The sequence below is a fragment of the Oncorhynchus clarkii genome, chromosome 19 (assembly GCF_045791955.1).
Source record: "Oncorhynchus clarkii lewisi isolate Uvic-CL-2024 chromosome 19, UVic_Ocla_1.0, whole genome shotgun sequence".
Lineage (NCBI taxonomy): Eukaryota > Metazoa > Chordata > Actinopteri > Salmoniformes > Salmonidae > Oncorhynchus > Oncorhynchus clarkii.
Window position 1 is genome coordinate 1,312,968 of NC_092165.1, and position 24,886 is coordinate 1,337,853.

The window sequence follows — 24,886 nt, forward strand, 5'->3', positions numbered from 1 at the left end:
ACCTCTCTCTCTCTCTCTCTTCCCTCCCACCTCTCTCTCTCTCTCTCTCTCTCTCTCTCTCTCTCTCTCTCTCTCTCTCTTCCCTCCCACCTCTCTCTCTCTTCCCTCCCACCTCTCTCTCTCTCTCTTCCCTCTCTCTCTCTCTCTTCTCTCTCTCTCTCTCTCTCTCTCTCTCTCTCTCTCTCTCTCTCTCTCTCTCTCTCTCTCTCTCTCTCTCTCTCTCTCTCTCTCTTCCCTCTCTCTCTCTCTCTGTAGGGTATAGAAGACAGGAGTTTGTTAGCAGGTCATCTGGCTATGTTCCTGAATGACTATAACCTGGCTCAGGACCTCTACCTAGTGTCTTCCTGTCCCAACACAGCCCTGGAGGTAACACACACACACACACACACACACGGACGGACGGACACTAGGGTTAAATATTCTCCCTGTTTTTTTTACAAATGCTCCTTCCAGAGAATAAATCCCTTTTCTCCTGGGTAACTCTGTATTTAATGCCCAAACAGGAAGTGTCAAACACATTAAAACCTCTACAGGATCGGTGGGTCCCCCCCCCTGTGGGGCGGTTGAGCTAACGTAGGCTAATGCGATTAGCATGAGGTTGAGCTAACGTAGGCTAATGCGATTAGCATGAGGTTGTAAGTAACAAGAACATTTCCCAGGACATAGACATATCTGATATGGGCAGAAAGCTTAAATTATTGTTAATCTAACTGCGCTGTCCAATTTCCAGTAGATATTACAGTGAAATAATACCATGCTATTGTTTAAGAGTGCACAGTTATGAACTTGAAAATGTATCAATAAACCAATTAGGCACATTTGGTATTGATACAGAATTTTGAACAGAAATGCAATGGTTCATTGGATCAGTCTAAAACCTTTCACATACACGGCTTCCATCTAGTGGCCAAAATCTAAATTGCACCTGGACCGGAATAATACATGATGGCCTTTCTCTTACATTTCAACGATGATGGTACAAACAACAACAAAAAATAATGTTTATTTATTTGTGTTATCTTTTACCAGATCTAATGTGTCATAATCTCCTACATTAATTTTACATTTCCACAAACTTCAAAGTGTTTCCTTTTCAAATGGTATCAAGAATATGCAGATGCTCGTTTTCAGGTCCTGCGCTACAGACAGTCAGATGCTTGATTCAGGTCTTGAGCTACAGACAGTCAGATGCTTGATTCAGGTCCTGAGCTACAGACAGTCAGATGCTTGATTCAGGTCCTGAGCTACAGACAGTCAGATCCTTGATTCAGGTCCTGAGCTACAGACAGTCAGATGCTTGATTCAGGTCCTGAGCTACAGACAGTCAGATCCTTGATTCAGGTCCTGAGCTACAGACACGATGCTTGATTCAGGTCCTGAGCTACAGACAGTCAGATGCTTGATTCAGGTCCTGAGCTACAGACAGTCAGATGCTTGATTCAGGTCCTGAGCTACAGACAGTCAGATGCTTGATTCAGGTCCTGAGCTACAGACAGTCAGATCCTTGATTCAGGTCCTGAGCTACAGACAGTCAGATGCTTGATTCAGGTCCTGAGCTACAGACAGTTAGATGCTTGATTCAGGTCCTGAGCTACAGACAGTCAGATCCTTGATTCAGGTCCTGAGCTACAGACAGTCAGTCAGATGCTTGATTCAGGTCCTGAGCTACAGACAGTCAGATGCTTGATTCAGGTCCTGAGCTACAGACAGTCAGTCAGATGCTTGATTCAGGTCCTGAGCTACAGACAGTCAGATGCTTGATTCAGGTCCTGAGCTACAGACAGTCAGATGCTTGATTCAGGTCCTGAGCTACAGACAGTCAGATGCTTGATTCAGGTCCTGAGCTACAGACAGTCAGATGCTTGATTCAGGTCCTGAGCTACAGACAGTCAGATGCTTGATTCAGGTCCTGAGCTACAGACAGTCAGATGCTTGATTCAGGTCCTGAGCTACAGACAGTCAGTCAGATGCTTGATTCAGGTCCTGAGCTACAGACAGTCAGATCCTTGATTCAGGTCCTGAGCTACAGACAGTCAGATGCTTGATTCAGGTCCTGAGCTACAGACAGTCAGATGCTTGATTCAGGTCCTGAGCTACAGACACGATGCTTGATTCAGGTCCTGAGCTACAGACAGTCAGATGCTTGATTCAGGTCCTGAGCTACAGACAGTCAGATGCTTGATTCAGGTCCTGAGCTACAGACAGTCAGATGCTTGATTCAGGTCCTGAGCTACAGACAGTCAGATGCTTGATTCAGGTCCTGAGCTACAGACAGTCAGATGCTTGATTCAGGTCCTGAGCTACAGACAGTCAGATGCTTGAATCAGGTCCTGAGCTACAGACAGTCAGATGCTTGATTCAGGTCCTGAGCTACAGACAGTCAGATGCTTGATTCAGGTCCTGAGCTACAGACAGTCAGATGCTTGATTCAGGTCCTGAGCTACAGACAGTCAGATGCTTGATTCAGGTCCTGAGCTACAGACAGTCAGATGCTTGATTCAGGTCCTGAGCTACAGACAGTCAGATGCTTGTTTCAGGTCCTGAGCTACAGACAGTCAGGTCCTGAGCTACAGACAGTCAGATCCTTGATTCAGGTCCTGAGCTACAGACAGTCAGATGCTTGATTCAGGTCCTGAGCTACAGACAGTCAGATTTGGGTCATTTTAGGTTGAAAATGAAAGGGGGGGGGGGGGGGGGAAACAGGCGGATTTGTCTGGATTTGATCAGAGTTTTGATCGGCATCAAAACTCGAGCCTGATCCTACCTGATCCTGCCTGATTCTGCCTGATTCTACCTGATCCTACCTGATCCTACCTGATTCTACCTGATCCTGTCTGATCCTACCTGATCCTACCTGATCCTGCCTGATCCAACCTGATCCTACCTGATCCTGCCTGATCCTGCCTGATCCTACCTGATCCTACCTGATCCTGCCTGATCCTGCCTGATCCTGCCTGATCCTACCTGATCCTGCCTGATCCAGCCTGATCCTACCTGATGAGTTAGAGGCTTATTATGCATGACTACCGAGTGGCGCAGCGGTCTAAGGCACTGCATCTTAGTGTAAGAGGCGTCACTACAGTCCCTGGTTAGATTCCAGGCTGTATCACAGCGGTCTAAGGCACTGCATCTCAGTGTAATAGGCGTCACTACAGTCCCTGGTTCGATTCCAGGCTGTATCACAGCGGTCTAAGGCACTGCATCTCAGTGTAATAGGCGTCACTACAGTCCCTGGTTCGATTCCAGGCTGTATCACAGCGGTCTAAGGCACTGCATCTCAGTGTAATAGGCGTCACTACAGTCCCTGGTTCGAATCTAGGCTGTATCACATCCGGCTGTGATTGGGAGGCCCATAGGGCGGCGCACAATTGGCCCAGACACACACACACAGACACAAACAGATTGGTGCTGGTCATTGGGACAGTGCTCTGATGCTGGTCTGATAACATTAGATGAGGAGGGACCTGCAGCATTGGGACAGTGCTCTGATGCTGGTCATTGGGACAGTGCTCTGATGCTGGTCATTGGGACAGTGCTCTGATGCTGGTCATTGGGACAGTGCTCTGATGCCGGTCATTGGGGCAGTGCTATGATGCTGGTCATTGGGGCAGTGCTATGATGCTGGTCATTGGGACAGTGCTCTGATGCTGGTCATTGGGACAGTGCTCTGATGCTGGTCATTGGGACAGTGCTCTGATGCTGGTCTGATAACACTGTGTGTATTAGATGAGGAGGGACCTGCAGCATTGGGACAGTGCTCTGATGCTGGTCATTGGGACAGTGCTCTGATGCTGGTCATTGGGACAGTGCTCTGATGCTGGTCATTGGGACAGTGCTCTGATGCTGGTCTGATAACACTGTGTGTATTAGATGAGGAGGGACCTGCAGCATTGGGACAGTGCTCTGATGCTGGTCTGATAACTCTGTGTGTATTAGATGAGGAGGGACCTGCAGCATTGGGACAGTGCTCTGATGCTGGTCATTGGGACAGTGCACTGATGCCGGTCATTGGGACAGTGCTCTGATGCCGGTCATTGGGACAGTGCTATGATGCTGGTCATTGGGACAGTGCTCTGATGCTGGTCATTGGGACAGTGCTCTGTTGCTGGTCTGATAACTCTGTGTGTATTAGATGAGGAGGGACCTGCAGCATTGGGACAGTGCTCTGATGCTGGTCATTGGGACAGTGCTCTGATGCTGGTCATTGGGACAGTGCTCTGATGCTGGTCATTGGGACAGTGCTCTGATGCTGGTCATTGGGACAGTGCTCTGATGCTGGTCTGATAACACTGTGTGTATTAGATGAGGAGGGACCTGCAGCATTGGGACAGTGCTCTGATGCTGGCTAAGAGACTGGCTGAGGACCAGATACCGTTCATATCGAAGGAGTACGCTGTTCAACTGGAGTTCATGTAAGATACACACACACACACACACACAATTTATTTTAGTTTCATGGTCTAGTGTTTGATGTCTCTCTCTCTCTGTCTTTGTCTCTCTGTCTTTGTCTCTCTCTCTGCCTTTGTCTCTCTCTCTGCCTCTCTCTTTGTCTCTCTCTCTCTCTCTCTCTCTCTCTTTGTCTCGCTCTGTCTCTCTCTCTCTGTCTCTCTCTCTTTGTCTCTCTCTCTCTCTCTCTTTGTCTCTCTCTCTGCCTCTCTCTTTGTCTCTCTCTTTGTCTCTCTCTGTCTCTCTCTCTCTCTCTCTCTCTCTGTCTCTCTCTCTGTCTTTGTCTCTCTCTCTGCCTCTCTCTTTGTCTCTCTCTGTCTGTCTCTCTCTCTCTCTTTCTCTCTCTCTCTCTTTGTCTCTCTCTTTGTCTCTCTCTGTCTCTCTCTCTCTCTCTCTTTGTTTCTCTCTCTGCCTCTCTCTTTGTCTCTCTCTTTGTCTCTCTCTGTCTCTCTCTCTCTCTCTCTCTCTCTCTCTCTCTCTGTCTCTCTCTCTGTCTATGTCTCTCTCTCTGCCTCTCTCTTTGTCTCTCTCTGTCTGTCTCTCTCTCTCTCTTTCTCTCTCTCTCTCTTTGTCTCTCTCTTTGTCTCTCTCTGTCTCTCTCTCTCTCTCTCTTTGTTTCTCTTTGTCTCTCTCTCTCTCTTTGTCTCTCTCTCTGCCTCTCTCTTTGTCTCTCTCTCTCTTTGTCTATCTCTCTCTCCGTCTCTCTCTCTGTCTCTCTCTCTCTCTCTCTCTCTGTCTCTCTCTCTGTCTCTCTCTCTCTCTCTCTGTCTCTCTCTCTCTCTCTCTGTCTCTCTCTCTCTCTCTCTCTCTCTCTCTCTCTCTCTCTCTCTTTCTCTCTCTGTAGAGGAGACTATGTGAATGCCCTGTCTCACTATGAGAAAGGTATGACCCACAACAACAAGGCAAGTCACCACTTTGTGTCGTGGTTTTGTTTTTCCATACAAGCTTTTATTTTCTGTAATTAAGGGGTTAAAAAACCTCCTACCCTCTTACCTTTCCTCCTTTTTACACCTGTGTGTGTGTGTGTGTGTGTGTGTGTGTGTGTGTGTGTGTGTGTGTGTGTGTGTGTGTGTGTGTGTGTGTGTGTGTGTGTGTGTGTGTGTGTGTGTGTGTGTGTGTGTGTGTGTGTGTGTGTGTGGGGGTTCCAGGAGCATGATGAGGCATGTCAGGGGGGTGTGGCCAGGATGTCAATCAGGATGGGTGACATCAGAAGAGGCGCGGCCCAGGCCATCTCTCACCCGAGCAGAGGCCTTAAGAAAGACTGTGGGGTTATACTGGAGAACATGAAGGTATCAATCTCTACCTCTATCTCTCTCTGTTTCTATCTGTCCTGAAGGTGTCACTCTCTACCTCTATCTCTCTCTGTTTCTATCTGTCCTGAAGGTGTCACTCTCTACCTCTAGCTCTCTCTATTTCTATCTGTCCTGAAGGTATCACTCTCTACCTCTATCTCTGTTTCTATCTGTCCTGAAGGTATCACTCTCTATCTCTCTCTGTTTCTATCTGTCCTGAAGGTATCACTCTCTACCTCTATCTCTCTCTGTTTCTATCTGTCCTGAAGGTATCACTCTCTACCTCTAGCTCTCTCTATTTCTATCTGTCCTGAAGGTGTCACTCTCTACCTCTACCTCTATCTCTATTTCTATCTGTCCTGAAGGTATCACTCTCTACCTCTATCTCTCTCTGTTTCTATCTGTCCTGAAGAAATACTGTGGGGTTATACTGGAGAACATGAAGGTTTCACTCTCTACCTATATCTCTCTCTGTTTCTATCTGTCCTGAAGGTGTCACTCTCTACCTATATCTCTCTCTATTTCTATCTGTCCTGAAGGTATCACTCTCTACCTCTATCTCTGTTTCTATCTGTCCTGAAGGTATCACTCTCTACCTCTATCTCTGTTTCTATCTGTCCTGAAGGTATCACTCTCTACCTCTATCTCTCTCTATTTCTATCTGTCCTGAAGGTATCAGTCTCTACCTCTATCTCCCTCTATTTCTATCTTTCCTGAAAGACTGTGGAGTTATACTGGAGAACATGCAGGTATCACTCTCTATCTCTACCTCTATCTGTTTCTATCTGTCCTGAAGGTGTCACTCTCTACCTCTATCTCTCTCTGTTTCTATCTGTCCTGAAGAAAGACTATGGAGTTATACTGGAGAACATGCAGGTATCACTCTCTACCTCTATCTCTCTCTATTTCTATCTGTCCTGAAGGTATCACTCTCTACCTCTATCTATATTTCTATCTATCCTGAAGGTATCACTCTCTACCTCTATCTCTCTCTGTTTCTATCTGTCCTGAAGAAAGACTGTGGAGTCATACTGGAGAACATGCAGGTATCACTCTCTACCTCTATCTCTCTCTATTTCTATCTGTCCTGAAGGTATCACTCTCTACCTCTATCTCTCTCTATTTCTATCTGTCCTGAAGGTATCACTCTCTACCTCTATCTCTCTCTATTTCTATCTGTCAGAAGAGACAGTAGTAATTCACTCTGTCTGTATCAGAAGAGACAGTAGTAATTCTCCATCTCTGTCTGTATCAGAAGAGACAGTAGTAATTATCCATCTCTGTCTGTATCAGAAGAGACAGTAGTAATTCTCTCTGTCTGTGTTGTATCAGAAGAGACAGTAGTAATTCTCTCTGTCTGTATCAGAAGAGACAGTAGTAATTCTCTCTGTCTGTATCAGAAGGGACAGTAGTAATTCTCCCTCTCTGTCTGTATCAGAAGAGACAGTAGTAATTCTCTCTGTCTGTGTTGTATCAGAAGAGACAGTAGTAATTCTCTCTGTCTGTATCAGAAGAGACAGTAGTAATTCTCTCTGTCTGTGTTGTATCAGAAGAGACAGTAGTAATTCTCTCTGTCTGTATCAGAAGAGACAGTAGTAATTCTCTCTGTCTGTATCAGAAGAGACAGTAGTAATTCTCTCTGTCTGTATCAGAAGAGACAGTAGTAATTCTCTCTGTCTGTATCAGAAGAGACAGTAGTAATTCTCTCTGTCTGTATCAGAAGAGACAGTAGTAATTCTCTCTGTCTGTATCAGAAGGGACAGTAGTAATTATCCCTCTCTGTCTGTGTTGTATCAGAAGAGACAGTAATAATTCTCCCTCTCTGTCTGTATCAGAAGAGACAGTAGTAATTCTCCCTCTCTGTCTGTATCAGAAGAGACAGTAGTAATTCTCCCTCTCTGTCTGTATCAGAAGAGACAGTAGTAATTCTCCCTCTCTGTCTGTATCAGAAGAGACAGTAGTAATTCTCCCTCTCTGTCTGTATCAGAAGAGACAGTAGTAATTCTCCCTCTCTGTCTGTATCAGAAGAGACAGTAGTAATTATCTCGGTCTGTGTTGTGTTTCTACAGCAGTTCTCTGAAGCAGCCCAGCTGTATGAGAAGGGGCAGTACTATGACAAGGCTGCCTCAGTCTACATACGCTGCAAGAACTGGTGAGAGACACACACACACACACACACACACACACACACACACAGAAAAACACATACTGTAATATTTTCGGCCAACGTCTCTCTCTCTCTCTCTCAGGTCTAAAGTAGGAGAGTTACTTCCTCAGGTCTCCTCTCCTAAGATCCACCTGCAGTACGCCAAGGCCAAGGAGGTGGACGGCAAGTAGGTACAACCTCCATGGTTTAAGGAGGCAGTGTGAGGGATAATATTATGGTTTAAGGGGGCAGTGTGAGGGACTGGGATAATATTATGGTTTAAGGAGGCAGTGTGAGGGATAATATTATGGTTTAAGGAGGCAGTGTGAGGGATAATATTATGGTTTAAGGAGTCAGTGTGAGGGACTGGGATAATATTATGGTTTAAGGAGGCAGTGTGAGGGACTGGGATAATATTATGGTTTAAGGAGGCAGTGTGAGGGATAATATTATGGTTTAAGGAGGCAGTGTGAGGGACTGGGATAATATTATGGTTTAAGGAGGCAGTGTGAGGGATAATATTATGGTTTAAGGAGACAGTGTGAGGGATAATATTATGGTTTAAGGAGACAGTGTGAGGGATAATATTGTGGTTTAAGGAGGCAGTGTGAGGGACTGGGATAATATTGTGGTTTAAGGAGGCAGTGTGAGGGATAATATTATGGTTTAAGGAGGCAGTGTGAGGGATAATATTATGGTTTAAGGAGGAAGTGTGAGGGACTGGGATAATATTATGGTTTAAGGAGTCAGTGTGAGGGACTGGGATTATATTATGGTTTAAGGAGTCAGTGTGAGGGATAATATTATGGTTTAAGGAGGCAGTGTGAGGGACTGGGATAATATTATGGTTTAAGGAGTCAGTGTGAGGGATAATATTATGGTTTAAGGAGGCAGTGTGAGGGACTGGGATAATATTATGGTTTAAGGAGGCAGTGTGAGGGATAATATTATGGTTTAAGGAGACAGTGTGAGGGATAATATGATGGTTTAAGGAGGCAGTGTGAGGGATAATATGGTTTAAGGAGACAGTGTGAGGGATAATATTATGGTTTAAGGAGGCAGTGTGAGGGATAATATTATGATTTAAGGAGGCAGTGTGAGGGATAATATTATGGTTTAAGGAGGCAGTGTGAGGGATAATATTATGGTTTAAGGAGACAGTGTGAGGGACTGGGATAATATTATGGTTTAAGGAGGCAGTGTGAGGGACTGGGATAATATTATGGTTTAAGGAGTCAGTGTGAGGGATAATATTATGGTTTAAGGAGGCAGTGTGAGGGACTGGGATAATATCATGGTTTAAGGAGACAGTGTGAGGGACTGGGATAATATTATGGTTTAAGGAGTCAGTGTGAGGGATAATATTATGGTTTAAGGAGGCAGTGTGAGGGACTGGGATAATATCATGGTTTAAGGAGACAGTGTGAGGGACTGGGATAATATTATGGTTTAAGGAGACAGTGTGAGGGACTGGGATAATATTATGGTTTAAGGAGGCAGTGTGAGGGATAATATTATGGTTTAAGGAGTCAGTGTGAGGGATAATATTATGGTTTAAGGAGGCAGTGTGAGGGATAATATTATGGTTTAAGGAGGCAGTGTGAGGGATAATATTATGGTTTAAGGAGACAGTGTGAGGGACTGGGATAATATTATGGTTTAAGGAGTCAGTTTGAGGGATAATATTATGGTTTAAGGAGGCAGTGTGAGGGATAATATTATGGTTTAAGGAGGCAGTGTGAGGGACTGGGATAATATTATGGTTTAAGGAGGCAGTGTGAGGGATAATATTATGGTTTAAGGAGGCAGTGTGAGGGACTGGGATAATATTATGGTTTAAGGAGCCAGTGTGAGGGATAATATTATGGTTTAAGGAGGCAGTGTGAGGGATAATATTATGGTTTAAGGAGGCAGTGTGAGGGATAATATTTTGGTTTAAGCAGGCAGTGTGAGGGATAATATTATGGTTTAAGGAGTTAGTGTGAGGGATAATATTTTGGTTTAAGGAGGCAGTGTGAGGGACCTGGATAATATTATGGTTTAAGGAGGCAGTGTGAGGGATAATATTATGGTTTAAGTAGACAGTGTGAGGGACTGGGATAATATTATGGTTTAAGGAGTCAGTGTGAGGGATAATATTATGGTTTAAGGAGGCAGTGTGAGGGATAATATTATGGTTTAAGGAGTCAGTGTGAGGGATAATATTATGGTTTAAGGAGGCAGTGTGAGGGACTGGGATAATATTATGGTTTAAGGAGCCAGTGTGAGGGATAATATTATGGTTTAAGGAGGCAGTGTGAGGGATAATATTATGGTTTAAGGAGGCAGTGTGAGGGATAATATTATGGTTTAAGGAGTCAGTGTGAGGGATAATATTATGGTTTAAGGAGGCAGTGTGATGGACTGGGATAATATTATGGTTTAAGGAGTCAGTGTGAGGGATAATGTTATGGTTTAAGGAGACAGTGTGAGGGATAATATTATGGTTTAAGGAGCCAGTGTGAGGGATAATATTATGGTTTAAGGAGTCAGTGTGAGGGATAATATTATGGTTTAAGGAGGCAGTGTGAGGGACTGGGATAATATTATGGTTTAAGGAGGCAGTGTGAGGGATAACATTATGGTTTAAGGAGGCAGTGTGAGGGACTGGGATAATATTATGGTTTAAGGAGGCAGTGTGAGGGATTATATTATGGTTTAAGGAGACAGTGTGAGGGATAATATTATGGTTTAAGGAGGCAGTGTGAGGGACTGGGATAATATTATGGTTTAAGGAGGCAGTGTGAGGGATAATATTATGGTTTAAGGAGTAAGTGAGGGATAATATTATGGTTTAAGGAGTCAGTGTGAGGGATAATATTGTGGTTTAAGGAGGCAGTGTGAGGGATAATATTATGGTTTAAGGAGGCAGTGTGAGGGATAATATTATGGTTTAAGGAGACAGTGTGAGGGACTGGGATAATATTATGGTTTAAGGAGACAGTGTGAGGGATAATATTATGGTTTAAGGAGGCAGTGTGAGGGACTGGGATAATATTATGGTTTAAGGAGCCAGTGTGAGGGACTGAGATAATATTATGGTTTAAGGAGTCAGTGTGAGGGATAATATTATGGTTTAAGGAGGCAGTGTGAGGGACTGGGATAATATTATGGTTTAAGGAGCCAGTGTGAGGGACTGAGATAATATTATGGTTTAAGGAGTCAGTGTGAGGGATAATATTATGGTTTAAGGAGCCAGTGTGAGGGATTATATTATGGTTTAAGGAGGCAGTGTGAGGGATAATATTATGGTTTAAGGAGGCAGTGTGAGGGACTGGGATAATATTATGGTTTAAGGAGGCAGTGTGAGGGACTGGGATAATATTATGGTTTAAGGAGGCAGTGTGAGGGATTATATTATGGTTTAAGGAGGCAGTGTGAGGGACTGGGATAATATTATGGTTTAAGGAGGCAGTGTGAGGGATAATATTGTGGTTTAAGGAGACAGTGTGAGGGACTGGGATAATATTATGGTTTAAGGAGTCAGTGTGAGGGATAATATTATGGTTTAAGGAGTCAGTGTGAGGGATAATATTATGGTTTAAGGAGGCAGTGTGAGGGATAATATTATGGTTTAAGGAGTCAGTGTGAGGGACTGGGATAATATTATGGTTTAAGGAGACAGTGTGAGGGATAATATTATGGTTTAAGGAGCCAGTGTGAGGGATAATATTATGGTTTAAGGAGACAGTGTGAGGGATAATATTGTGGTTTAAGGAGGCAGTGTGAGGGACTGGGATAATATTATGGTTTAAGGAGGCAGTGTGAGGGATAATATTATGGTTTAAGGAGTCAGTGTGAGGGATAATATTATGGTTTAAGGAGTCAGTGTGAGGGATAATATTGTGGTTTAAGGAGGCAGTGTGAGGGATAATATTATGGTTTAAGGAGGCAGTGTGAGGGATAATATTATGGTTTAAGGAGGCAGTGTGAGGGACTGGGATAATATTATGGTTTAAGGAGCCAGTGTGAGGGATAATATTATGGTTTAAGGAGGCAGTGTGAGGGATAATATTATGGTTTAAGGAGGCAGTGTGAGGGATAATATTATGGTTTAAGGAGTCAGTGTGAGGGATAATATTATGGTTTAAGGAGGCAGTGTGAGGGATAATATTATGGTTTAAGGAGGCAGTGTGAGGGATAATATTTTGGTTTAAGCAGGCAGTGTGAGGGATAATATTATGGTTTAAGGAGTTAGTGTGAGGGATAATATTTTGGTTTAAGGAGGCAGTGTGAGGGACCTGGATAATATTATGGTTTAAGGAGGCAGTGTGAGGGATAATATTATGGTTTAAGTAGACAGTGTGAGGGACTGGGATAATATTATGGTTTAAGGAGTCAGTGTGAGGGATAATATTATGGTTTAAGGAGGCAGTGTGAGGGATAATATTATGGTTTAAGGAGTCAGTGTGAGGGATAATATTATGGTTTAAGGAGGCAGTGTGAGGGACTGGGATAATATTATGGTTTAAGGAGCCAGTGTGAGGGATAATATTATGGTTTAAGGAGGCAGTGTGAGGGATAATATTATGGTTTAAGGAGGCAGTGTGAGGGATAATATTATGGTTTAAGGAGTCAGTGTGAGGGATAATATTATGGTTTAAGGAGGCAGTGTGATGGACTGGGATAATATTATGGTTTAAGGAGTCAGTGTGAGGGATAATGTTATGGTTTAAGGAGACAGTGTGAGGGATAATATTATGGTTTAAGGAGCCAGTGTGAGGGATAATATTATGGTTTAAGGAGACAGTGTGAGGGATAATATTATGGTTTAAGGAGGCAGTGTGAGGGACTGGGATAATATTATGGTTTAAGGAGGCAGTGTGAGGGATAACATTATGGTTTAAGGAGGCAGTGTGAGGGACTGGGATAATATTATGGTTTAAGGAGGCAGTGTGAGGGATTATATTATGGTTTAAGGAGACAGTGTGAGGGATAATATTATGGTTTAAGGAGGCAGTGTGAGGGACTGGGATAATATTATGGTTTAAGGAGGCAGTGTGAGGGATAATATTATGGTTTAAGGAGTAAGTGAGGGATAATATTATGGTTTAAGGAGTCAGTGTGAGGGATAATATTGTGGTTTAAGGAGGCAGTGTGAGGGATAATATTATGGTTTAAGGAGGCAGTGTGAGGGATAATGTTATGGTTTAAGGAGACAGTGTGAGGGACTGGGATAATATTATGGTTTAAGGAGACAGTGTGAGGGATAATATTATGGTTTAAGGAGGCAGTGTGAGGGACTGGGATAATATTATGGTTTAAGGAGCCAGTGTGAGGGACTGAGATAATATTATGGTTTAAGGAGTCAGTGTGAGGGATAATATTATGGTTTAAGGAGGCAGTGTGAGGGACTGGGATAATATTATGGTTTAAGGAGCCAGTGTGAGGGACTGAGATAATATTATGGTTTAAGGAGTCAGTGTGAGGGATAATATTATGGTTTAAGGAGCCAGTGTGAGGGATTATATTATGGTTTAAGGAGGCAGTGTGAGGGATAATATTATGGTTTAAGGAGGCAGTGTGAGGGACTGGGATAATATTATGGTTTAAGGAGGCAGTGTGAGGGACTGGGATAATATTATGGTTTAAGGAGACAGTGTGAGGGATAATATTATGGTTTAAGGAGGCAGTGTGAGGGACTGGGATAATATTATGGTTTAAGGAGCCAGTGTGAGGGACTGAGATAATATTATGGTTTAAGGAGTCAGTGTGAGGGATAATATTATGGTTTAAGGAGGCAGTGTGAGGGACTGGGATAATATTATGGTTTAAGGAGCCAGTGTGAGGGACTGAGATAATATTATGGTTTAAGGAGTCAGTGTGAGGGATAATATTATGGTTTAAGGAGCCAGTGTGAGGGATTATATTATGGTTTAAGGAGGCAGTGTGAGGGATAATATTATGGTTTAAGGAGGCAGTGTGAGGGACTGGGATAATATTATGGTTTAAGGAGGCAGTGTGAGGGACTGGGATAATATTATGGTTTAAGGAGGCAGTGTGAGGGATTATATTATGGTTTAAGGAGGCAGTGTGAGGGACTGGGATAATATTATGGTTTAAGGAGGCAGTGTGAGGGATAATATTGTGGTTTAAGGAGACAGTGTGAGGGACTGGGATAATATTATGGTTTAAGGAGTCAGTGTGAGGGATAATATTATGGTTTAAGGAGTCAGTGTGAGGGATAATATTATGGTTTAAGGAGGCAGTGTGAGGGATAATATTATGGTTTAAGGAGTCAGTGTGAGGGACTGGGATAATATTATGGTTTAAGGAGACAGTGTGAGGGATAATATTATGGTTTAAGGAGCCAGTGTGAGGGATAATATTATGGTTTAAGGAGACAGTGTGAGGGATAATATTGTGGTTTAAGGAGGCAGTGTGAGGGACTGGGATAATATTATGGTTTAAGGAGGCAGTGTGAGGGATAATATTATGGTTTAAGGAGTCAGTGTGAGGGATAATATTATGGTTTAAGGAGTCAGTGTGAGGGATAATATTGTGGTTTAAGGAGGCAGTGTGAGGGATAATATTATGGTTTAAGGAGGCAGTGTGAGGGATAATATTATGGTTTAAGGAGGCAGTGTGAGGGACTGGGATAATATTATGGTTTAAGGAGCCAGTGTGAGGGATAATATTATGGTTTAAGGAGGCAGTGTGAGGGATAATATTATGGTTTAAGGAGGCAGTGTGAGGGATAATATTATGGTTTAAGGAGTCAGTGTGAGGGATAATATTATGGTTTAAGGAGGCAGTGTGAGGGATAATATTATGGTTTAAGGAGGCAGTGTGAGGGATAATATTTTGGTTTAAGCAGGCAGTGTGAGGGATAATATTATGGTTTAAGGAGTTAGTGTGAGGGATAATATTTTGGTTTAAGGAGGCAGTGTGAGGGACCTGGATAATATTATGGTTTAAGGAGGCAGTGTGAGGGATAATATTATGGTTTAAGTAGACAGTGTGAGGGACTGGGATAATATTATGGTTTAAGGAGTCAGTGTGAGGGATAATATTATGGTTTAAGGAGGCAGTGTGAGGGATAATATTATGGTTTAAGGAGTCAGTGTGAGGGATAATATTATGGTTTAAGGAGGCAGTGTGAGGGACTGGGATAATATTATGGTTTAAGGAGCCAGTGTGAGGGATAATATTATGGTTTAAGGAGGCAGTGTGAGGGATAATATTATGGTTTAAGGAGGCAGTGTGAGGGATAATATTATGGTTTAAGGAGTCAGTGTGAGGGATAATATTATGGTTTAAGGAGGCAGTGTGATGGACTGGGATAATATTATGGTTTAAGGAGTCAGTGTGAGGGATAATGTTATGGTTTAAGGAGACAGTGTGAGGGATAATATTATGGTTTAAGGAGCCAGTGTGAGGGATAATATTATGGTTTAAGGAGACAGTGTGAGGGATAATATTATGGTTTAAGGAGGCAGTGTGAGGGACTGGGATAATATTATGGTTTAAGGAGGCAGTGTGAGGGATAACATTATGGTTTAAGGAGGCAGTGTGAGGGACTGGGATAATATTATGGTTTAAGGAGGCAGTGTGAGGGATTATATTATGGTTTAAGGAGACAGTGTGAGGGATAATATTATGGTTTAAGGAGGCAGTGTGAGGGACTGGGATAATATTATGGTTTAAGGAGGCAGTGTGAGGGATAATATTATGGTTTAAGGAGTAAGTGAGGGATAATATTATGGTTTAAGGAGTCAGTGTGAGGGATAATATTGTGGTTTAAGGAGGCAGTGTGAGGGATAATATTATGGTTTAAGGAGGCAGTGTGAGGGATAATGTTATGGTTTAAGGAGACAGTGTGAGGGACTGGGATAATATTATGGTTTAAGGAGACAGTGTGAGGGATAATATTATGGTTTAAGGAGGCAGTGTGAGGGACTGGGATAATATTATGGTTTAAGGAGCCAGTGTGAGGGACTGAGATAATATTATGGTTTAAGGAGTCAGTGTGAGGGATAATATTATGGTTTAAGGAGGCAGTGTGAGGGACTGGGATAATATTATGGTTTAAGGAGCCAGTGTGAGGGACTGAGATAATATTATGGTTTAAGGAGTCAGTGTGAGGGATAATATTATGGTTTAAGGAGCCAGTGTGAGGGATTATATTATGGTTTAAGGAGGCAGTGTGAGGGATAATATTATGGTTTAAGGAGGCAGTGTGAGGGACTGGGATAATATTATGGTTTAAGGAGGCAGTGTGAGGGACTGGGATAATATTATGGTTTAAGGAGGCAGTGTGAGGGATTATATTATGGTTTAAGGAGGCAGTGTGAGGGACTGGGATAATATTATGGTTTAAGGAGGCAGTGTGAGGGATAATATTGTGGTTTAAGGAGACAGTGTGAGGGACTGGGATAATATTATGGTTTAAGGAGTCAGTGTGAGGGATAATATTATGGTTTAAGGAGTCAGTGTGAGGGATAATATTATGGTTTAAGGAGGCAGTGTGAGGGATAATATTATGGTTTAAGGAGTCAGTGTGAGGGACTGGGATAATATTATGGTTTAAGGAGGCAGTGTGAGGGATAATATTATGGTTTAAGGAGGCAGTGTGAGGGATAATATTATGGTTTAAGGAGTCAGTGTGAGGGATAATATTATGGTTTAAGGAGACAGTGTGAGGGATAATATTATGGTTTAAGGAGCCAGTGTGAGGGATAATATTATGGTTTAAGGAGACAGTGTGAGGGATAATATTGTGGTTTAAGGAGGCAGTGTGAGGGACTGGGATAATATTATGGTTTAAGGAGGCAGTGTGAGGGATAATATTATGGTTTAAGGAGTCAGTGTGAGGGATAATATTATGGTTTAAGGAGTCAGTGTGAGGGATAATATTGTGGTTTAAGGAGGCAGTGTGAGGGATAATATTATGGTTTAAGGAGGCAGTGTGAGGGATAATATTATGGTTTAAGGAGTCAGTGTGAGGGACTGGGATAATATTATGGTTTAAGGAGACAGTGTGAGGGATAATATTATGGTTTAAGGAGTCAGTGTGAGGGACTGAGATACTATTATGGTTTAAGGAGGCAGTGTGAGGGATAATATTATGGTTTAAGGAGGCAGTGTGAGGGACTAGGATAATATTATGGTTTAAGGAGGCAGTGTGAGGGACTGAGATAATATTATGGTTTAAGGAGTCAGTGTGAGGGATAATATTATGGTTTAAGGAGCCAGTGTGAGGGATTATATTATGGTTTAAGGAGGCAGTGTGAGGGATAATATTATGGTTTAAGGAGGCCGTTTGGGGGACTGGGATAATTGTATGGTTTAAGGAGGCCATGTGGGGGACTGGGATAATATTATGGTTTAAGGAGGCAGTGTGAGGGTTAATATTATGGTTTAAGGAGGCAGTGTGAGGGACCTGGATAATATTATGGTTTAAGGAGGCAGTGTGAGGGATAATATTATGGTTTAAGGAGACAGTGTGAGGGTTAATATTATGGTTTAAGGAGGCAGTGTGAGGGTTAATATTATGGTTTAAGGAGGCAGTGTGAGGGTTAATATTGTGGTTTAAGGAGGCAGTGTGAGGGATAATATTATGGTTTAAGGAGGCAGTGTGAGGGATAATATTATGGTTTAAGGAGGCAGTGTGAGGGACTGGGATAATATTATGGTTTAAGGAGGCAGTGTGAGGGATAATATTATGGTTTAAGGAGTCAGTGTGAGGGATACTATTATGGTTTAAGGAGGCAGTGTGAGGGATAATATTATGGTTTAAGGAGGCAGTGTGAGGGACCTGGATAATATTATGGTTTAAGGAGGCAGTGTGAGGGATAATATTATGGTTTAAGTAGACAGTGTGAGGGACTGGGATAATATTATGGTTTAAGGAGTCAGTGTGAGGGATAATATTATGGTTTAAGGAGGCAGTGTGAGGGATAATATTATGGTTTAAGGAGTCAGTGTGAGGGATAATATTATGGTTTAAGGAGGCAGTGTGAGGGACTGGGATAATATTATGGTTTAAGGAGCCAGTGTGAGGGATAATATTATGGTTTAAGGAGGCAGTGTGAGGGATAATATTATGGTTTAAGGAGGCAGTGTGAGGGATAATATTATGGTTTAAGGAGTCAGTGTGAGGGATAATATTATGGTTTAAGGAGGCAGTGTGATGGACTGGGATAATATTATGGTTTAAGGAGTCAGTGTGAGGGATAATGTTATGGTTTAAGGAGACAGTGTGAGGGATAATATTATGGTTTAAGGAGCCAGTGTGAGGGATAATATTATGGTTTAAGGAGACAGTGTGAGGGATAATATTATGGTTTAAGGAGGCAGTGTGAGGGACTGGGATAATATTATGGTTTAAGGAGGCAGTGTGAGGGATAACATTATGGTTTAAGGAGGCAGTGTGAGGGACTGGGATAATATTATGGTTTAAGGAGGCAGTGTGAGGGATTATATTATGGTTTAAGGAGACAGTGTGAGGGATAATATTATGGTTTAAGGAGGCAGTGTGAGGGACTGGGATAATATTATGGTTTAAGGAGGCAGTGTGAGGGATAATATTATGGTTTAAGGAGTAAGTGAGGGATAATATTATGGTTTAAGGAGTCAGTGTGAGGGATAATATTGTGGTTTAAGGAGGCAGTGTGAGGGATAATATTATGGTTTAAGGAGGCAGTGTGAGGGATAATGTTATGGTTTAAGGAGACAGTGTGAGGGACTGGGATAATATTATGGTTTAAGGAGACAGTGTGAGGGATAATATTATGGTTTAAGGAGGCAGTGTGAGGGACTGGGATAATATTATGGTTTAAGGAGCCAGTGTGAGGGACTGAGATAATATTATGGTTTAAGGAGTCAGTGTGAGGGATAATATTATGGTTTAAGGAGGCAGTGTGAGGGACTGGGATAATATTATGGTTTAAGGAGCCAGTGTGAGGGACTGAGATAATATTATGGTTTAAGGAGTCAGTGTGAGGGATAATATTATGGTTTAAGGAGCCAGTGTGAGGGATTATATTATGGTTTAAGGAGGCAGTGTGAGGGATAATATTATGGTTTAAGGAGGCAGTGTGAGGGACTGGGATAATATTATGGTTTAAGGAGGCAGTGTGAGGGACTGGGATAATATTATGGTTTAAGGAGGCAGTGTGAGGGATTATATTATGGTTTAAGGAGGCAGTGTGAGGGACTGGGATAATATTATGGTTTAAGGAGGCAGTGTGAGGGATAATATTGTGGTTTAAGGAGACAGTGTGAGGGACTGGGATAATATTATGGTTTAAGGAGTCAGTGTGAGGGATAATATTATGGTTTAAGGAGTCAGTGTGAGGGATAATATTATGGTTTAAGGAGGCAGTGTGAGGGATAATATTATGGTTTAAGGAGTCAGTGTGAGGGACTGGGATAATATTATGGTTTAAGGAGGCAGTGTGAGGGATAATATTATGGTTTAAGGAGGCAGTGTGAGGGATAATATTATGGTTTAAGGAGTCAGTGTGAGGGATAATATTATGGTTTAAGGAGACAGTGTGAGGGATAATATTATGGTTTAAGGAGCCAGTGTGAGGGATAATATTATGGTTTAAGGAGACAGTGTGAGGGATAATATTGTGGTTTAAGGAGGCAGTGTGAGGGACTGGGATAATATTATGGTTTAAGGAGGCAGTGTGAGGGATAATATTATGGTTTAAGGAGTCAGTGTGAGGGATAATATTATGGTTTAAGGAGTCAGTGTGAGGGATAATATTGTGGTTTAAGGAGGCAGTGTGAGGGATAATATTATGGTTTAAGGAGGCAGTGTGAGGGATAATATTATGGTTTAAGGAGTCAGTGTGAGGGACTGGGATAATATTATGGTTTAAGGAGACAGTGTGAGGGATAATATTATGGTTTAAGGAGTCAGTGTGAGGGACTGAGATACTATTATGGTTTAAGGAGGCAGTGTGAGGGATAATATTATGGTTTAAGGAGGCAGTGTGAGGGACTAGGATAATATTATGGTTTAAGGAGGCAGTGTGAGGGACTGAGATAATATTATGGTTTAAGGAGTCAGTGTGAGGGATAATATTATGGTTTAAGGAGCCAGTGTGAGGGATTATATTATGGTTTAAGGAGGCAGTGTGAGGGATAATATTATGGTTTAAGGAGGCCGTTTGGGGGACTGGGATAATTGTATGGTTTAAGGAGGCCATGTGGGGGACTGGGATAATATTATGGTTTAAGGAGGCAGTGTGAGGGTTAATATTATGGTTTAAGGAGGCAGTGTGAGGGACCTGGATAATATTATGGTTTAAGGAGGCAGTGTGAGGGATAATATTATGGTTTAAGGAGACAGTGTGAGGGTTAATATTATGGTTTAAGGAGGCAGTGTGAGGGTTAATATTATGGTTTAAGGAGGCAGTGTGAGGGTTAATATTGTGGTTTAAGGAGGCAGTGTGAGGGATAATATTATGGTTTAAGGAGGCAGTGTGAGGGATAATATTATGGTTTAAGGAGGCAGTGTGAGGGACTGGGATAATATTATGGTTTAAGGAGGCAGTGTGAGGGATAATATTATGGTTTAAGGAGTCAGTGTGAGGGATACTATTATGGTTTAAGGAGGCAGTGTGAGGGATAATATTATGGTTTAAGGAGTCAGTGTGAGGGATAATATTATGGTTTAAGGAGGCAGTGTGAGGGATAATATTATGGTTTAAGGAGACAGTGTGAGGGACTGGGATAATATTATGGTTTAAGGAGTCAGTGTGAGGGATAATATTATGGTTTAAGGAGTCAGTGTGAGGGATAATATTATGGTTTAAGGAGTCAGTGTGAGGGATAATATTATGGTTTAAGGAGGCAGTGTGAGGGATAATATTATGGTTTAAGGAGGCAGTGTGAGGGACTGGGATAATATTATGGTTTAAGGAGGCAGTGTGAGGGATAATATTATGGTTTAAGGAGACAGTGTGAGAGATAATATTATGGTTTAAGGAGCCAGTGTGAGGGACTGGGATAATATTGTGGTTTAAGGAGGCAGTGTGAGGGACTGGGATAATATTATGGTTTAAGGAGGCAGTGTGAGGGATAATATTATGATTTAAGGAGGCAGTGTGAGGGATAATATTATGGTTTAAGGAGGCAGTGTGAGGGATAATATTATGGTTTAAGGAGACAGTGTGAGGGACTGGGATAATATTATGGTTTAAGGAGGCAGTGTGAGGGACTGGGATAATATTATGGTTTAAGGAGTCAGTGTGAGGGATAATATTATGGTTTAAGGAGGCAGTGTGAGGGACTGGGATAATATCATGGTTTAAGGAGACAGTGTGAGGGACTGGGATAATATTATGGTTTAAGGAGTCAGTGTGAGGGTTAATATTATGGTTTAAGGAGGCAGTGTGAGGGACCTGGATAATACTATGGTTTAAGGAGGCAGTGTGAGGGATAATATTATGGTTTAAGGAGACAGTGTGAGGGTTAATATTATGGTTTAAGGAGGCAGTGTGAGGGTTAATAGTATGGTTTAAGGAGGCAGTGTGAGGGATAATATTGTGGTTTAAGGAGGCAGTGTGAGGGATAATATTATGGTTTGAGGCAGTGTGAGGGATAATATTATGGTTTAAGGAGGCAGTGTGAGGGACTGGGATAATATTATGGTTTAAGGAGGCAGTGTGAGGGATAACATTATGGTTTAAGGAGGCAGTGTGAGGGATAATATTATGGTTTAAGGAGTCAGTGTGAGGGATAATATTATGGTTTAAGGAGGCAGTGTGAGGGATAATATTATGGTTTAAGGAGGCAGTGTGAGGGACTGGGATAATATTATGGTTTAAGGAGGCAGTGTGAGGGATAATATTATGGTTTAAGGAGACAGTGTGAGAGATAATATTATGGTTTAAGGAGCCAGTGTGAGGGACTGGGATAATATTGTGGTTTAAGGAGGCAGTGTGAGGGACTGGGATAATATTATGGTTTAAGGAGGCAGTGTGAGGGATAATATTATGATTTAAGGAGGCAGTGTGAGGGATAATATTATGGTTTAAGGAGGCAGTGTGAGGGATAATATTATGGTTTAAGGAGACAGTGTGAGGGACTGGGATAATATTATGGTTTAAGGAGGCAGTGTGAGGGACTGGGATAATATTATGGTTTAAGGAGTCAGTGTGAGGGATAATATTATGGTTTAAGGAGGCAGTGTGAGGGACTGGGATAATATCATGGTTTAAGGAGACAGTGTGAGGGACTGGGATAATATTATGGTTTAAGGAGTCAGTGTGAGGGATAATATTATGGTTTAAGGAGTCAGTGTGAGGGACTGGGATAATATCATGGTTTAAGGAGACAGTGTGAGGGACTGGGATAATATTATGGTTTAAGGAGACAGTGTGAGGGACTGGGATAATATTATGGTTTAAGGAGGCAGTGTGAGGGATAATATTATGGTTTAAGGAGTCAGTGTGAGGGATAATATTATGGTTTAAGGAGGCAGTGTGAGGGATAATATTATGGTTTAAGGAGGCAGTGTGAGGGATAATATTATGGTTTAAGGAGACAGTGTGAGGGACTGGGATAATATTATGGTTTAAGGAGTCAGTTTGAGGGATAATATTATGGTTTAAGGAGGCAGTGTGAGGGATAATTTTATGGTTTAAGGAGGCAGTGTGAGGGACTGGGATAATAATATGGTTTAAGGAGGCAGTGTGAGGGATAATATTATGGTTTAAGGAGTCAGTGTGAGGGACTGGGATAACATTATGGTTTAAGGAGGCAGTGTGAGGGACTGGGATAATATTATGGTTTAAGGAGGCAGTGTGAGGGATAATATTATGGTTTAAGGAGGCAGTGTGAGGGACTGGGATAATATTATGGTTTAAGGAGGCAGTGTGAGGGATAATATTTTGGTTTAAGGAGGCAGTGTGAGGGATAATACTATGGTTTAAGGAGGCAGTGTGAGGGACCTGGATAATATTATGGTTTAAGGAGGCAGTGTGAGGGATAATATTATGGTTAAGGAGACAGTGTGAGGGACTGGGATAATATTATGGTTTAAGGAGTCAGTGTGAGGGATAATATTATGGTTTAAGGAGGCAGTGTGAGGGATAATATTATGGTTTAAGGAGTCAGTGTGAGGGATAATATTATGGTTTAAGGAGTCAGTGTAAGGGATAATATTATGGTTTAAGGAGACAGTGTGAGGGACTGGGATAATATTATGGTTTAAGGAGCCAGTGTGAGGGATAATATTATGGTTTAAGGAGGCAGTGTGAGGGATAATATTATGGTTTAAGGAGGCAGTGTGAGGGATAATATTATGGTTTAAGGAGGCAGTGTGATGGACTGGGATAATATTATGGTTTAAGGAGTCATTGTGAGGGATAATATTATGGTTTAAGGATACAGTGTGAGGGATAATGTTATGGTTTAAGGAGCCGGTGTGAGGGATAATATTATGGTTTAAGGAGACAGTGTGAGGGATAATATTATGGTTTAAGGAGGCAGTGTGAGGGACTGGGATAATTGTATGGTTTAAGGAGGCCATGTGGGGGACTGGGATAAAATTATGGTTTAAGGAGGCAGTGTGAGGGATAATATTATGGTTTAAGGAGGCAGTGTGAGGGACCTGGATAATATTATGGTTTAAGGAGGCAGTGTGAGGGATAATATTATGGTTTAAGGAGTCAGTGTGAGGGATAATATTATGGTTTAAGGAGGCAGTGTGAGGGATAATATTATGGTTTAAGGAGGCAGTGTGAGGGATAATATTATGGTTTAAGGAGACAGTGTGAGGGACTGGGATAATATTATGGTTTAAGGAGTCAGTTTGAGGGATAATATTATGGTTTAAGGAGGCAGTGTGAGGGATAATATTATGGTTTAAGGAGGCAGTGTGAGGGACTGGGATAATAATATGGTTTAAGGAGGCAGTGTGAGGGATAATATTATGGTTTAAGGAGTCAGTGTGAGGGACTGGGATAACATTATGGTTTAAGGAGGCAGTGTGAGGGACTGGGATAATATTATGGTTTAAGGAGGCAGTGTGAGGGATAATATTATGGTTTAAGGAGGCAGTGTGAGGGACTGGGATAATATTATGGTTTAAGGAGGCAGTGTGAGGGATAATATTTTGGTTTAAGGAGGCAGTGTGAGGGATAATATTATGGTTTAAGGAGGCAGTGTGAGGGACCTGGATAATATTATGGTTTAAGGAGGCAGTGTGAGGGATAATATTATGGTTTAAGGAGACAGTGTGAGGGACTGGGATAATATTATGGTTTAAGGAGTCAGTGTGAGGGATAATATTATGGTTTAAGGAGGCAGTGTGAGGGATAATATTATGGTTTAAGGAGTCAGTGTGAGGGATAATATTATGGTTTAAGGAGTCAGTGTAAGGGATAATATTATGGTTTAAGGAGACAGTGTGAGGGACTGGGATAATATTATGGTTTAAGGAGCCAGTGTGAGGGATAATATTATGGTTTAAGGAGGCAGTGTGAGGGATAATATTATGGTTTAAGGAGGCAGTGTGAGGGATAATATTATGGTTTAAGGAGGCAGTGTGATGGACTGGGATAATATTATGGTTTAAGGAGTCATTGTGAGGGATAATATTATGGTTTAAGGAGACAGTGTGAGGGATAATATTATGGTTTAAGGAGGCAGTGTGAGGGATAATATTATGGTTTAAGGAGGCAGTGTGAGGGATAATATTATGGTTCAAGGAGACAGTGTGAGGGACTGGGATAATATTATGGTTTAAGGAGTCAGTTTGAGGGATAATATTATGGTTTAAGGAGGCAGTGTGAGGGATAATATTATGGTTTAAGGAGGCAGTGTGAGGGACTGGGATAATAATATGGTTTAAGGAGGCAGTGTGAGGGATAATATTATGGTTTAAGGAGTCAGTGTGAGGGACTGGGATAACATTATGGTTTAAGGAGGCAGTGTGAGGGACTGGGATAATATTATGGTTTAAGGAGGCAGTGTGAGGGATAATATTATGGTTTAAGGAGGC

The 24,886-nt window shown here is 42.1% G+C and overlaps 1 protein-coding gene across 1 annotated transcript in view; it reads left to right on the forward strand.

The window, feature by feature from the left end:
* The window catches only part of LOC139374079 (WD repeat domain 19), a 75,295-nt gene that overhangs the window by 26,314 nt on the left and 24,095 nt on the right, over window positions 1-24,886 (forward strand). The window contains exons 18-23 of the mRNA XM_071115065.1: window positions 256-366; window positions 4,303-4,412; window positions 5,291-5,348; window positions 5,595-5,735; window positions 7,808-7,890; window positions 7,988-8,071. Coding sequence (XP_070971166.1) covers window positions 256-366; window positions 4,303-4,412; window positions 5,291-5,348; window positions 5,595-5,735; window positions 7,808-7,890; window positions 7,988-8,071 — 587 coding nt within the window. The remainder of the gene's footprint in view (window positions 1-255; window positions 367-4,302; window positions 4,413-5,290; window positions 5,349-5,594; window positions 5,736-7,807; window positions 7,891-7,987; window positions 8,072-24,886) is intronic.